This window comes from Lissotriton helveticus, chromosome 1_2 (genome assembly GCF_964261635.1).
Source record: "Lissotriton helveticus chromosome 1_2, aLisHel1.1, whole genome shotgun sequence".
Classification (NCBI taxonomy): Eukaryota; Metazoa; Chordata; class Amphibia; order Caudata; family Salamandridae; genus Lissotriton; species Lissotriton helveticus.
In genome coordinates, this window is record NC_136058.1 from 77832300 (window position 1) to 77846648 (window position 14349).

The following is a 14349-nucleotide window of genomic DNA, read 5'->3' on the forward strand; positions in this document are numbered from 1 at the left end:
AGGACAGAAGGTGTGGGTGCTGGAGCCAGTGGCCCCAGCAGCTCTGAAAGACAAATGGTCTGGGCCCCACACCATCATTGAGCAAAAGGGAGAGGTTACCTACTTGGTGGACCTTGGAACTCCCAGGAGCCCTCTCAGAGTGCTCCATGTTAACAGGCTCAAGGCATATGTTGACAGGAAGGACATGAGCTTGCTCATGGCCACAGATGAGGGACAGGAGGAAGAGAGTGACCCTCTCCCAGACCTGCTCACTCAGAATCCTGATGATGGGTCAGTTGATGGTGTTGTCTTTTGTGGCAGCCTCACTGAACATCAGCAACAGGATTGCAGGCAAGTTCTGCAATCCTTTCGACATATGTTCTCTCTGACACCCAGCCAAACTGATTGGTGTACCCATGATGTTGACACTGGAGACAGTCTGCCTGTCAAGAGTAAAATCTACAGACAGCCTGATCATGTTAGAGACTGCATCAAAACTGAAGTGCAGAAAATGTTGGAACTGGGAGTCATTGAGCCCTCAGATAGCCCTTGGGCTAGCCCAGTAGTTCTAGTGCCAAAGCCTCACACCCAGGGTGGTAAGAGAGAGATGAGGTTTTGCGTAGACTACAGAGGCCTCAATGCAGTCACTAAGACTGATGCCCACCCAATACCAAGAGCAGATGAGCTTATAGATAGATTGGCTTCTGCCAACTTCTTAAGCACATTTGATTTGACAGCTGGGTATTGGCAAATCAGGTTAGCTGAGGAAGCCAAACCTAAGACAGCATTTTCTACCCCTGGAGGGCATTATCAATTTGTGGTAATGCCCTTTGGACTGAAAAATGCACCTGCCACCTTCCAAAGGTTGGTGAATCAAGTCCTCACTGGGCTGGATGACTTCTGTGCAGCATATCTGGACGATATTGCTGTCTTTAGCTCCACCTGGGAGGATCACCTGGTCCACCTGAGGAAAGTGTTAGAGGCCCTGCAAAAGGCAGGCCTCACTATCAAGGCCACAAAGTGCCAGATAGGGCAGTCACAGGTTGTATACCTGGGCCACCTTGTAGGTGGAGGCCAGGTTCAGCCACTGGAGAGTAAGATACAGGCCATCAAGGACTGGACTCCTCCAATCACCCAGACTCAGGTTCGAGCTTTCTTGGGCCTGACTGGGTACTATAGGAAGTTTGTCAGAAATTATGGGTCCATAGTGACCCCCCTTAATGACCTGACAAGCAAAAAGATGCCAAAGAAAGTTCAGTGGACAGCAAGCTGTCAGAAAGCATTCAATGACCTAAAGCAGGCCATGTGCACAGCACCTATCCTCAAGAGTCCAGATTACTCCAAGCCATTCATTGTCCAAACAGATGCTTCTGAGTTGGGTGTGGGAGCTGTTCTGTCTCAACTGAATTTTGATGGTAATGATCAGCCTATTGCTTTCATTAGTAGGAGGTTGACACCCAGAGAGAAAAATTGGTCAGCTATTGAGAGGGAGGCCTTTGCTGTGGTCTGGGCCCTGAAGAAGCTGAGGGCCTACTTGTTTGGCACTCACTTCACCATTCAGACAGACCATAAGCCCCTCTTGTGGCTAAATCAGATGAAGGGTGAAAACCCCAAACTGCTTAGGTGGTCCATTTCCCTACAGGGGATGGATTTTACAGTGGAGCATAGACCTGGGACTGATCACAGCAATGCTGATGGGCTCTCCAGGTATTTCCACTTAGAGCAAGAAGACTCACCTGGTCAAGGTTAGTTTATTGTCCCAAAGTTTGGGGGGGGGTCATGTAGGAGAGTAGGGTCTGCAATCCTATGATCACCCAGATTTTTGCTTTTTGCTGCACTGGTTTACGACTTTCCCTGGCTGTGGGCCTGCTAATCAGACCCACAGCCTAGCTGTTCTCTCTATCCAAATTGTACTCAGGTACTGAATTGGCACTGGGCCCTCCAAGTCCCTGTACCCAGGGCTGAGGTGCACCCAGAAGTCTCCCAGGGGCTGAAGCATGTATTATGCCACCCCTGGATTGACTAACTAAAACTGACACAACTGGCTGCACGACAGCTGGGGCAAGGTGTACTCACCCCTTGCTTTAGATATAGTATACCTATATCTAACCCTAAAATGGACACACAGATCTCCTATCAGTCACTCCTATGGCAGGCCTTAACAATCCTGAAGGCAGAGTGCTTGGAATCGTGTGAGATGGTGCTCTGGCATGAGCTGAGCCTGTCTGCGGCTTTCGGGATCTATCCCTTAGCCGTTTCCATGATATCGCATACCATATACTCTTAAGTGCATTATAATCCTCGCGGTTATGTGCCAACTCTGGTATCGCTTTATCAAAACATGTCGAGTAAGGTGTCATACGAATTGGAATACTAACCCCTCGCCAATTCTGGCGACGGGGTTAGCATTCCACCCTTCTAGAGGGACACGACATGCCTGTAACCTATAACCCGGTTAAAAGTCAGACAGAGCCTTAGCATCCACAAAATGGATGCTGCCACCGAGACACAAGTCTGCCCTCCTGCTGCTGGGAGTCCTCCCAGAGCAGGAGATAAGGACAAAGGGTTTCCTGCCAGGGGCGGTGCCAGCACCGTCCCAGACAGGGTTTTGTGTATTGTAGGTAGGCAGGGCTTTAGAGGAAGGTGACTGCAAGTAGCACCCCGGTGCTCACTATGCATAGGCCGGCTTGAACCAGTTCCAGGGTCACTCCAGACCCTGTGCTGGGGAAAAGCCCGCCAAGGAGGTGGGTGTAACCACCCCCCTCCTAGTCCCACCCATAGGGCAGGACTTAGTCGCGTGCCAGCCCCTTTTTACAGGATAAAGGTAGAGACTGGCCCCCTTCCAAATCAGATCATCTTTGAATCCTGAAGCTACTTTCTGCGAAAGGAACTCAAGACTTCTTCCTAAGATTTCTCCCTTGTGACTAAGGAGTAGTCACCCTGCATCCGCAGGCACCATCTAAGAACACTGCGGTCTGCTGTAAGTCCTTCCTCCGGAATCCGACTGCCCAGCTCGACGAGAACCGGCTTCCCTGGCACCTCTGACCTCTACCCACCTCTACAGCCCAGCTGAGAACCGTGGGTGCGACGAGACCTCGAGGGACCGGCCATCGCCAAGACTGCACGACTTCTGCACAGCAAGCCCACCGAGTAATTTCCTGGTGAGTGCTTTGGGGTCCGAGAAGCCCCCACCCTGAGCAGCTCCAGCACCGAAGTGCAGCCCCCCAGCATCTCCACGATCTGCGTGGGGCCCTTCTGCTTTCCGCTGCTCACCGCGTTGTTTGGCTACTAGCCCGTTGGCTTGTGGCCTTCCTGACGACGCCCGACGACATTTCTGCTGCTGGTCTGGTTGCTCCAGACTGGCCCTTGCTCCCTCCCAGAAGAGGAGCACCCCGGACCCTCCTGGTCCACTCAAGACGCCATTTTGAGTCCACCGCGTGGGCTTGAATTAGCCAAGGCTTGTTGCCCACTCCTGGGTAACTTCGACGCCGACGACTTCATCCTTCGTGGGACAGCTCGCACCTCCATCCTGGTCGCCGACAACGCCTCCTGGTCCGAGAGACTGCAGAGCCCAGCAGCGCCCACTCACCTGACTGCGGTGACTTCGCCCGGTGCCATCCTGGTGCCCACTTAATCACTGGCTAGTGATTCAAGAACTTGGTCCCCTCTGCTTTCAGGTTTCTTCTTCCTTGATCCAGGCTTGGATCCATCGAACTTTCCTTTACTGGTCGCCTGCCAGCAACTTCTTCCTTCCAGGCTCCCGGTCCGGCAACGAGATCCCCGACGTCTTTTCAGACCTATGCAGCTGCAGCCCCTGGGCTAGGTAACTTCGGCACTCCGGTGTCCCAGCATAGCCTCACTATCCAAGGGTCAGGATCCACTGTCATTTTCTCCCTACCAGGTCGGGTTCGCCCGTGAACACTAACTTTGTGAATTCTAGCTTCCATAGACTTTGTCCTGCATCCCGCGTGAGAGTGCACACTCTGCACCCGAGTTCCCTAGGCCTCCTGCTAGCAATCTAAAGGTTCAGTAGTCTAGTCCTAGCGATCCCAAAGCCTCTGAGAATCGTTACTTACCTGCTAGTAATTCGCATTCCACTTTTAGAGTATATGGTTTTTCGTGCCCCTCGGGCATTTGTGTATAACGTGCTAACTTAAGTATTTTCATAAGAGTTTTGTTGTGTGCTTAGCACCCTGTCCTCATAAAGAGTACAGGGTTGTTGTGATTCTAATAAATACATTGTTTATTTTCATAACACTTGTGTGGTGTCCTTTCACTGGGTGTTCAAGGGGTAATGTGATGGTAAAACAGCTGGCTTAACACGCCCTCTAGAGTCTTAGCCTTAGACTGCTCGTATCCATGCTACTAGGATAGCTGGTCTATAAGGTTGACTTACAACCAATCATCAATAAGGGTTGTTTGGACTGATATATAGTGATCACTAGAATAGTGAACACTGCACATCAGGCTAACTTCTCACACACACTCATACTGAAATACACCTTTATGCTAAAGGCAGTGTGTGCAGAAGTATTGTTAGGGTTTAAGAAATCTTGATGCAGCTGTTAGTCATGTAGCTCTTATACTTCTCTTACTATAAATGTTCTATTATCCCAAACCTTGCTAATGTGAATAGTTGAACTCTTTTAGAAAAAGTTTATGCTGACCGCATACTGCTACTCACAGCTTCTGATTAATATTTTGCCCCAAGCTGCCCGAGAAGTAGTTTTGTCCAGTTTGATTTTAGTATTAATCTTTATTTACTATAGTCATTTAGTTTGATAAGAATATACTGAAGTTAGTATATTTAGAGCCAAGTGGGTTACTTGTTTTCGCACTGCATTATAAATATTGCAAATTTCTAACTTTAAATACTTTCCACTATTAAATTAGGTTCCAACTGAAGTGTCTGATTTGGATCATCATTTCCGTCGACCTGCAAATGACATTACATCCCAGCTCGAAATCAATTTTGGAGACCTTGGCCGCCCTGGACGTGGTGGTAGAGGAGGCAGAGGTGGGCGTGGTCGTGGCGGAAGGCCTAGCAGAGGTGGCAGGACTGACAAGGTGATCTTTTGAGTTGGCTTTATTCATTAATCTCTATTCATTAATCTCTTATGTACTTAACATAATTCACCTAGAAGTTTGGTCAGTACTTTACAAACTAATACTAATCTCAATACTTCTCAAAAAAACACATGACATTTTGAAGGAGAGTAACTGCCTGCGTTTGTCCTACTTTATTGCCAGCATTGACAACTTATTCACGGAATAAACATGAAAACGTAGTCTCCTGTTTGAATGTTAGCTTATGTTGTATACCACACTATCAAATTCTTCGGTGTTTCCTGAGATCATCCAGCAATCATTCTATCCAACTTCATAAACTTCTGGAATTCTTGCCTATTGTGGTCCAAAGGGCATGGTTGCACAACAGACCTTTCTCTTCCAGGGGATCCTCATCAATAGTCATAAGCATTAGAATATTCCCGCCCATGCGCGGGACCCCGGAAACACTATTATATGTGCCCCACACACATATATATATATATATATATATATATATATATATATATATATATATATATATATATATATATATATATATATATATATATATATATTATTTTGAAAGTTTTATATAGCGCGAACAAGATCTTTGCAGATAACAGAGCGCTTTACAAAGGCACGTGGAAGGGTAGGGGAACAGGGGGCATAGTAAGGAGGTAGATCATCAAGTTCATGTACATAGCAAAAATATTACATATAGTACAGGTATGAGGTAGCATGGCATAGTTGGAGCTTAGGTCATTAAAACAATGTAAATAATACAGAAATAGAGAAATACAGATATGAGGGAGCAAGAATCTAAGCACTTTAGTCTAATAAAAGTCAAAACACACGTGCATAGGAATATATAGGCTATATAATAATATAATACTGGTAATACTGATCGACGCATTGTAAATCAAACGTAATTGTTCAAGTGTATTTAGCCATAAGGATATTTTTGACTTCTTTCTTAAAAAGAAGGGAGGAGGAGATGAGCCTGGTTTCAGGAGGAAGTGCGTTCCAGATCCTAGGCGCCATTCCTGAGAAGGAGCGTTTGTAAGTTTTTTCCTTCCGGAATCTTCTCGGTTTCAGCAGAAGATTGTTTGTACTTCTGGTAGTTCTGGACCCGCCGGAAATTGTCAACTTATGAGTGAGGTAGCTGGGTGATTTCAGGTGTATAGCCTTGTGCGTCATGCAGGCAATTTTCAGCTGAATTCTGGCTTCAAGAGACAGCCAGTTCAAGGATTTAAAATCAGGGGAGATATGCAAGAGATTTTTTAGATCCAGTGATGAGTCTTGCTGCCGCGTTTAGTGACGCTCTGAGGGGTGCAGTTGTAGTTAGGGGGAGGCCGCAGAGGGCCACGCTGCCGTAGTCTAGGGATGACTAGTGCTTGTACTGCGGTTTGGAAGTCTTTTGCTGGGAGGACGGGTTTAAGTTTCCTCAAGGTATTTATTTGGAAGTTCGCCCCCTTAGTTGCCTTGCTGATATGCTGCTGCATGTTGAGGTTGGTGTCAAGTGTTATGCCTAAGGATTTTGCTGAGTCCACGATGGTCAGTTGGACATTGAGTGCTGTTAGGTGCTTAAGCCATGTTTGTGCGGAAGATATTTTCGTGGGTATATTCTCATGTTTAACGGTGTCGAATGCTGAGGAGAGATCAAGAAGGATGAGGAGGCAGGTATCGTTTTGATCTAGGATTTGAAGGGCGTCGTCAATTATGTGAGTCATAGCAGTTTCTGTACTGTGTCCTGCTCGGAAGCCTGATTGAGGGTTGAGGAGATCAAACTGATCAATGTGTTTAGTCAATTGTAGTTGTGCACATTTTTCTAACAGTTTGGCGAGAGTGGGAATATTGGTAATGGGACGGTAATTGTTTAGATCAGAGGGGTCGGCTGTAGGTTTCTTTAGTAAAGGCGTGACTTGTCCAACTTTGAGGGAGTCAGGGATGGTTCCTTGTTGAAGTGAGCTGTTGATAATTTTAGTCCACAGTGGAAGGAGCAAAGGGGTGAAGTCTTTGACAGCGTTAGCAGGGAGGGGGTCCGTGAGGTGATTGGATGGTTTCAAGGTGCTGAGCAGATTGCCAATTTCTTCTTCCAAGTAGGTGCCAAAGGATGACCATGTAGCATTGTTTTTTGGTTCAGTGAGTGCTATGCAGTGAGGTGTGGAGTAAAGGCTTGCGTCAATGAGGAGATCGCTCTTTATGTTGTCAGTTTTTTGAATAAAGAAAGCGGCGAAGTCTTCACAGGAGGGTGCTTCGCGCATAGTGCTGAGTGGTTGGGGTTGTTCCTTGGATTGTGTTCTGATTAGCTCAAACAGTTTTCTCGGACGGTTTTTTGCTTGGTCGAGCTGGAGGCTGAAAAACTCTGATTTTGAACGTTTTATTTTCCTGAAATAGGCGTTTCTCTTTTTCTTCAGGGTTTTTAGGTGCAGTGCAGAGGGAGCTGATCTCCAGGTGCGCTCTGCCATTCGCATGGCTCGTCTATCCTCATTGAGACTCCCGTCGTACCAAGGATTGGGGATTTTAGCGGCGACTCTTTTTAGCTGCATGGGTGCAGCCTCATTAATTATTGAGGTCATGGCGTTGAGATAGTGGTCAGTCAGGGATTGGACGTCCGTAGCGCCGGTAGGAGGAAGTAGGAGGTTGCAGCTGTTGGGGGGTAAGGAGTTTGGGTTGAGTTTTTTCAGATCTCTTTTCCAGACTTTAGGCTTGGAGGATTGAACCGGGTTGAATTTGACTATTTCATTGATAAAGAATGTGACAATATGGTGATCTGACCAGTCACAGGGTTGGATAGACTCGAGTTGGATAGAGACCTCTTTGGAGATGATAGGATAGAGCCTTTCTCGTGGGTCGGGCTGTTGCATATTTGGGTGAGGTCAAGGGCGTTGAGGAAATTTTTAAGACTATTTACCACCGCGTCATTGTGATCGTCCCAGTGGAGGTTGAAGTCACCAAGGTATATTTGGGTGAGCTGTCGTCCGGAATTGGTTGAGATCATATCCATGATTTGTTGGGCGAAGGTGAGGTTGTCCCCGGGTGGGTGATAAATGCCGTGAAGAGAGCATATCGGTTTGCCCTCACTAGTAATATTGAGGCAGATGTATTCACAGGAAGTTGGGGAGGGTAGGGAAGGGGCGGTGACTTTCAGAACAGAAAGGTTGTTCCTGTATATGCATGCGATTCCACCACCAATTTTTCCAGACATGTCAAGTCTAATAATGTGGTAATTGGGGGGGAACCAGAATGTCCATTATAGGTGTAGAGGATTCGGTTAGCCAGGTTTCAGTCATGATGATTGGGTCAAGGTCCAATGTTAAGATGAGGTCAGCGATGGCGGAGGAGTGTCTAGAGGCCGATCTGCAGTTGAGGAGAGTGCATTTGAGACGGGGTGTGTCGAGGGAGGTAGAGGGTTCTAGAGAGAGGGGGACTTTTCTAAGGTTATTAGGGATGGAGATTCTGTATAGTGTGGGGGGTCTACGGGGATTTGAGTATATCGTGGGAATGGAGAGGTGTGTGGTGGTTGTGTGGTTTAGGGGAGCTGGGTCGTAGGAGCGGAGGAGAGTAAGTGTGTCGAGGTCCGAAAGAGGGTTGCATGGGCGACGAGGGCGGTTGTTGCGATTGTGGACGGGGATCGCGGTCCAGTGTGGGGGCTGTAGAGTGGGAGAGTCATCCGGAAGGTTGCATGGGCAACGAGGGCGGTTGTTGCGATTGTGGACAGGGATCAAGGTCCAGTGTGGGGGGTGTAGAGTGGGGGAGTCATCCGGAAGGGTGGGGGACATGTTGGGAGGGGGGGTGGTGGTGAGTAAGGGGTGTCTGGGGTGTGTGAGGAGTAGTTCTTTGATGGTGTGAATGTCTTCTTTGAGCTGGAGGAGGGTGACCATAATCTTGTCCAGCGTGGGATAGGTGTTGGTGTTGGGGATGGAAATCAGGGGTGAGTGACTGACCTGGGAATTGGCGTGTGGGTGGGGGGGTGGGTTGGTGTTCGTGCAGGGCTCCGTGGCGTCGGTGTACGGGTTGGTGTTAGGGAGGAGAGAGGGTTTGGGAGGGATGGGTGTGGATGAAGTAGGGAGGAGGTTGGTGGAGTAGGTGAGGGCATTGGTGGTAAGCGGAGAGAGCAGGGTGGAGGTTGAGTGTATGTTAGTGGTGATGGGGGAGCAGGTAAGGTAGTGGGGGCTGAGAGTGGGGGGGGGGGAAATGGGATTGGAGATGGTCCTGTTGTGGGGAGGGGGAGTTAGATTAGTAGATGTGGTGTGCTCTGCGTGATTAGTTAGAGGGTGGTAGTGGGGACTGAGAACGGGGGGGATAAAGGGTGGGATTTGTCGTTGTGCGTGTCGCTCTGGTGCTGAACGAGGGCACTCCGTTCGGAGACAATTACGGGCTCCAACGGCCGGCGAATATGGCTGCCCATATATTGGGCTACCTTCTCTGAAGGGGCCCAGTCCGATGACCGAGGATGTAGGATTTCATCGGGGTTCAACTTATCGACACATAGGCCCTGGTCACCAGAGTTCGGGGTCGGGTGAGTAGGGCACCAGGGGCGAGCGGGACAGGTGTCATCGTCAGCGTCCCCCTGATCATCTCTGTCCTGATTATCCGCCCCCTGGGCAGCAGGGGACACAGCAGCAGGGTTGCAGGCGCCTCAGAACTGGCCAGGAATGCCTGCTTAAGGCAACTAAACGCATCAGTGTTCACACCAGACTCTTGGGCCGTTTAAAAGGTGGGGGCTGTGCATCAGCCATGGCATTCCCTGGGGTAGGGTTTGGCACAAGCTGCGCAGCTTTGGCCAATAACTCGCATGCCTTATCAATCTTGCGCGCCAGGCGGTCCTCTAACTGCGCCATTGCCCCCGCGACTGCAGTGTGGATAGATGGTCCACTGTGTCATAGAAGGAATCATCCCAAGGAAGGGCATTAAGGGGCTCCTCCTTCCGCTGATCATCCTGGTAAGTCTCCTGAAAGGTATCCATGACACCAGGCAGACAAACCCTCCGAAAGGTAAGTGGGCAATTCAGAAGACCGGTAGGTCAGTTATGGGGGGTGTCAGCCTACACTTTAGGCAAGCAGAGCCTGTGTTTAAATAGAGCTACAGCCCAGGACCCAAAAGCCGGGTGTAAGAACAATCTTAATGGGCAGTCTGCCTAAAATAAGAGGGCCCTTGGAATCCTAAAATTCCACCAGACAGACTCCCCAGGAGTGTGGAACAGAAAAAAACAGCCTATTACAGACCCCTCTGGAAGCAACAGGTGCCTAATAGCAGACTACAAACCCTTTGAAATACAGGCATGAGGAGGGACGTGCACACACCATTGCTGCCTAATAGAGTACAGACCCAGGCGGGCGTGAGGCAGACCAAGGCGGCGCTGCTCATCGGCTGAGGAATGCGCTAAATGACGTTAAAGCACGTGCCACGGGAAGAGAGCACACGTGCTCCCTCTAGCAGCCGGAGGAGCAGACCGCGAGCCAGCACCAGTCGCGGCCGTTAGGGAAATGGCGCTCCCACAGCGCCATTTCGTGCGGACGTGCTCGTAAACAAAAACCTGTCTGGGACAAAGCTAACCCAGAATAAACCTAACGAACCCGCAGTGGTGAAAGGAAACACTCGCTAGCGCGTTCGTGCGAACGACTGTCACCGCTGAATGGAAAAACAGCGAGCAGCGGGAAACCAGCAATAGCGAGAATACCACACAAGGAGGCAATACAAGGTCATACTATCCTTTAGATATGACCAACAATAATGCACAGTGTCATGGAATGAACATTAACATTCTCGATATCCTTTGAAATAAAACAATGTGCAGCCTCAAAAACCAACTACACAGAAAAACATTCACTGAGAAAAGGGAAGGCACTTATCTGGCTGCAAGTAGTGAAGACAGAGGGGGACTAGAGGCTGACGGACGACTATGTGATGTTGGAAGCCCTGTGATTGGTGGATTCCCACGGACACTATACATGGACTGCATACTCAATTAAAAACTCTATTCCATTCCCTATGATTCATGGGAATACTAGTTTTTACTAGTTCTTTAAAATGGCTGCTAGTTCATAAAGTGGAGAAACAAAAGCATAATCCTCGCCTCCGGTCCTGACATAGAATTCATCTTCTGGCAGAGCATCTCCCAGGAGCGAACAATCAAATTCACAAGTGGAAACTTCATCCCAAAGTTCTCCTTCTATACTTTCAAGAATGGGGATTCCCACAAATAGATCTTTGCCACACTGTACAATTTAAAATGTCCAAACTTCGCCTCCAGGATCACCCTTCCTTTATGCAAAGGCAATGCCCTATGGATGAATTGGTCAGGGATTGCCTATGCTTTTCTGCCTCTTTTCCTGATTTTGGTGACTCCCACACGGGCCCTTCAACATCAAAAGCTTCTCAATTCCAGCCTTTTTTCACAGAACCATGGAGAAATCAAACCCCCAAGGAGCTCAATCTAGCGATTTGGCTCCTGCAGTTGGAGTTTGGGTACTTAAATGTACCACCAGATTGTAGGACTATTAAAAAAGCAAGAAAGCCTACTCCAAGAGCATGTATCTTGCAAAATGGTAAAGATTTGTTGTATATTATAACAATATTGATCCACTAGATTCCTCTATTCAAAATATTATTTGTTACCTTTTGCATTTACAACGAGCTGGCCTAGCTTACACATCCATTTGATATCACCTTTCAGCAGTAACTGCATATTTGCAAAACAGACCACATTTATCTTTGTTCAAGGTTCCAGTAATTAAAGCCTTTATGGACAGCCTAAAAAGAGTAATACCACCCAGAATACCTCCTGCACCAGTTTTGAATCTGAACATAGTGCTTACAAGACTCATGGGTCCACCTTTTGAGCCATTACACAATTGTCCATTACAGTTTCTTTCATGGAAGGTTGCCTTCCTCATTGCTCACTTCATTAAGGAAAATTGGTGAGCAACAGGCATTAACCTTAGACGGACCCTTCTTTAAGCTTTATAAAGATGGAGTAGTTCTTCGCACCAACCTAAAATTCCTTCCAAAAGTGGTTTCTGCTTTTCATATTAACCGATCAGTTCTTTCCTCAACCTGATTCAGTAGCAGAAAGAGCTCTTCACACACTTGATGTCAAAAGAGCATTATTATACTATGTTGAAAGAACACTTTTTTTTTTTCCAAAGCAACGGTTTGTTGCATTTGCTACACCCCACAAAGGCAATCTGGTATTTCAAGATGGATTGTTAAATGCATTCAAACTTGCAATGCTAAAGCTAAAAATGTTACCTTTACCTCATAGAGCGCATTCCACTCGAAAAATAGAAGCATCTATGGCCTTTCTAGGTAATATTCCTATAGCTGACATCTGTAGAGTAGCTACATGATCCGAGCGCCACACATTTGCCAAACACTATTTTGTGGATGTGATAGCAGGTTAGCAAGCGAATCTAGGGCAAGCAGTACTAAAGACACTTTTTCAAACAACTGCCACACCTAGATGTGTAGATTCACATGTGCCATCCCACCTCCCCGAGCACCAGTAGTTGTTGCAGTTCTCATTATTTCCATTACATATGCATGTCCGGAGTCCTACCCTGTTCAATGCATACATGACCCACCTGGCCGATTTCATCAGAGGCTATGGCTTTGTGACCATCTCTTACGCGGATGATACGCAACTAATCATCCCCATTGAGGAGGACACTATGGCAACTCAATTAAAATTTAGGAGCTGTATATCTAGCATTGCCAGTTGGATGAGGAAAAATTTCCTACAACTTAACTCCTCAAAAACAGAGATTCTACTGTTTGGGAAGGCCAAAACCATCTGGTCTCCGGAATGGTGGCCCTCCGATCTGGGCGAAACCCCCCCTCCCCAGGAGCTGGGCCAAGAATCTGGGCGTAAGAATAGACGACAAACTGTCTATGGAGGAGCAGGTCAAGACTGTGGCCGGGACCTGTTTTGGCACCATGAGGATGCTTAGGAAGGGTTTCCCCTGGGTTCCCTTGTCAGCTAGAAAAATCCTTACCCAGTCACTCCTGGTGAGTCGGCTGGATTACGGTAATTTGTTGCAGGTGGGGGGCAAGGGAGGATCTTCTATCAAGGCTCCAGGTGGTGCAGAATACGGCAGCCCGTCTTGCCCTTAACAAACCGGCACGGATGCCTTCTGCTCCCTTGCTGAATCAGTTACACTGGGTCCCGGTTAAGAAGCGAGCCATCTTCAAGATGCTCTGTGTGGCTTTTAGCTCATTACAAGGTAGGGGCCCGGCGTATTTCAGAAACAAAATTAGTTGGTATCCGCCTGTGCGACAACTAAGATCTGGTAATGCCAACTTCCTTTGCTCTCTCAGAATACACAAGGTAAAGATGGGTGGTAAAGCCTTTTCCCATCTGGCAGCCAGTCACTGGAACAAACTACCACAGAACATCAGAGCCTGTAACGACCTCACCATGTTCAAGAAACTTCTAAAGACATGGCTCTATTAGTAGCACTTGCCCTGTTTGACCTCCTCCTCGAAGCGCCGAGAGATCCCTGTGGGGATGATTTGCTGCGCTATCTAAATCCACAAGTAAAGTATGGACATCTCTACTACACTCACTCTATTGTCACCCTCTTGCTGGAAAACAATCTAACAGTGGAATTGATGCCATGGGCACTATCACCGAAAGGAAGAGTCACTTTACCTCGTGACTGGAAAAGACTTTTTGGGGAAGAAAATAACTGGCAAACATCCAGACCCAACACTAGATGGCAGGAGTATGCAAAGCATGTGAATCTACAGCTCTACATGCCCAGAACATAAGCTTACTAGGTGAGTAACATAATCCTTCTGCATTTGATCACCAGCCTTAAAGGCTGCTACTTCTGGCAAGGACTTGCAAAACGGTAAGTGTGTTCCCCTTCCAGCACCTTGCCTCCTCGCTGGAAAAGTTTATAAAAACCGGTTTGTTCTTGGTCTTCATAGCACAGACCGCTCTATGAATAAATCTCTTGCGGTCCCAAGGTTACTGCGAAGTATCATTTTACGATTTTGTTTTCCTTCTATTTCACGTTGTTGAGTATTCAAGCTGTTATCTAGTCCCTTTGCCCTCACGGGTGAGTAAACCGTTTAAGCTACACAGACTACTGTATTCTGTTACTTCCAAAGAACAATTGATAGTGTTATTTATACACACTCCTGTTTATTCTAAAAGGCAATAAAATCCTGTAAGTATCGCCGCAGATTATTAAATGTAAAAATTAATAACTGGGATGTTCAGTTTTCCAGGTCTATGCTTGATTAGCTCACCCAAGCCAGATTCTTTTTATTTCTTGGAATTCCTGTAATTGTAGGTCTGATTAACTCATTTGT

The 14349-nt window shown here is 47.5% G+C and overlaps 1 protein-coding gene across 2 annotated transcripts in view; it reads left to right on the plus strand.

Annotated features, from left to right (window-relative positions):
- The window catches only part of SERBP1 (SERPINE1 mRNA binding protein 1), a 204204-nt gene that overhangs the window by 144699 nt on the left and 45156 nt on the right, over positions 1-14349 (plus strand). For both annotated transcript variants that reach the window (XM_078668857.1, XM_078668859.1), the window contains exon 7: positions 4873-5046. In XM_078668857.1, coding sequence (XP_078524983.1) covers positions 4873-5046 — 174 coding nt within the window. The remainder of the gene's footprint in view (positions 1-4872; positions 5047-14349) is intronic.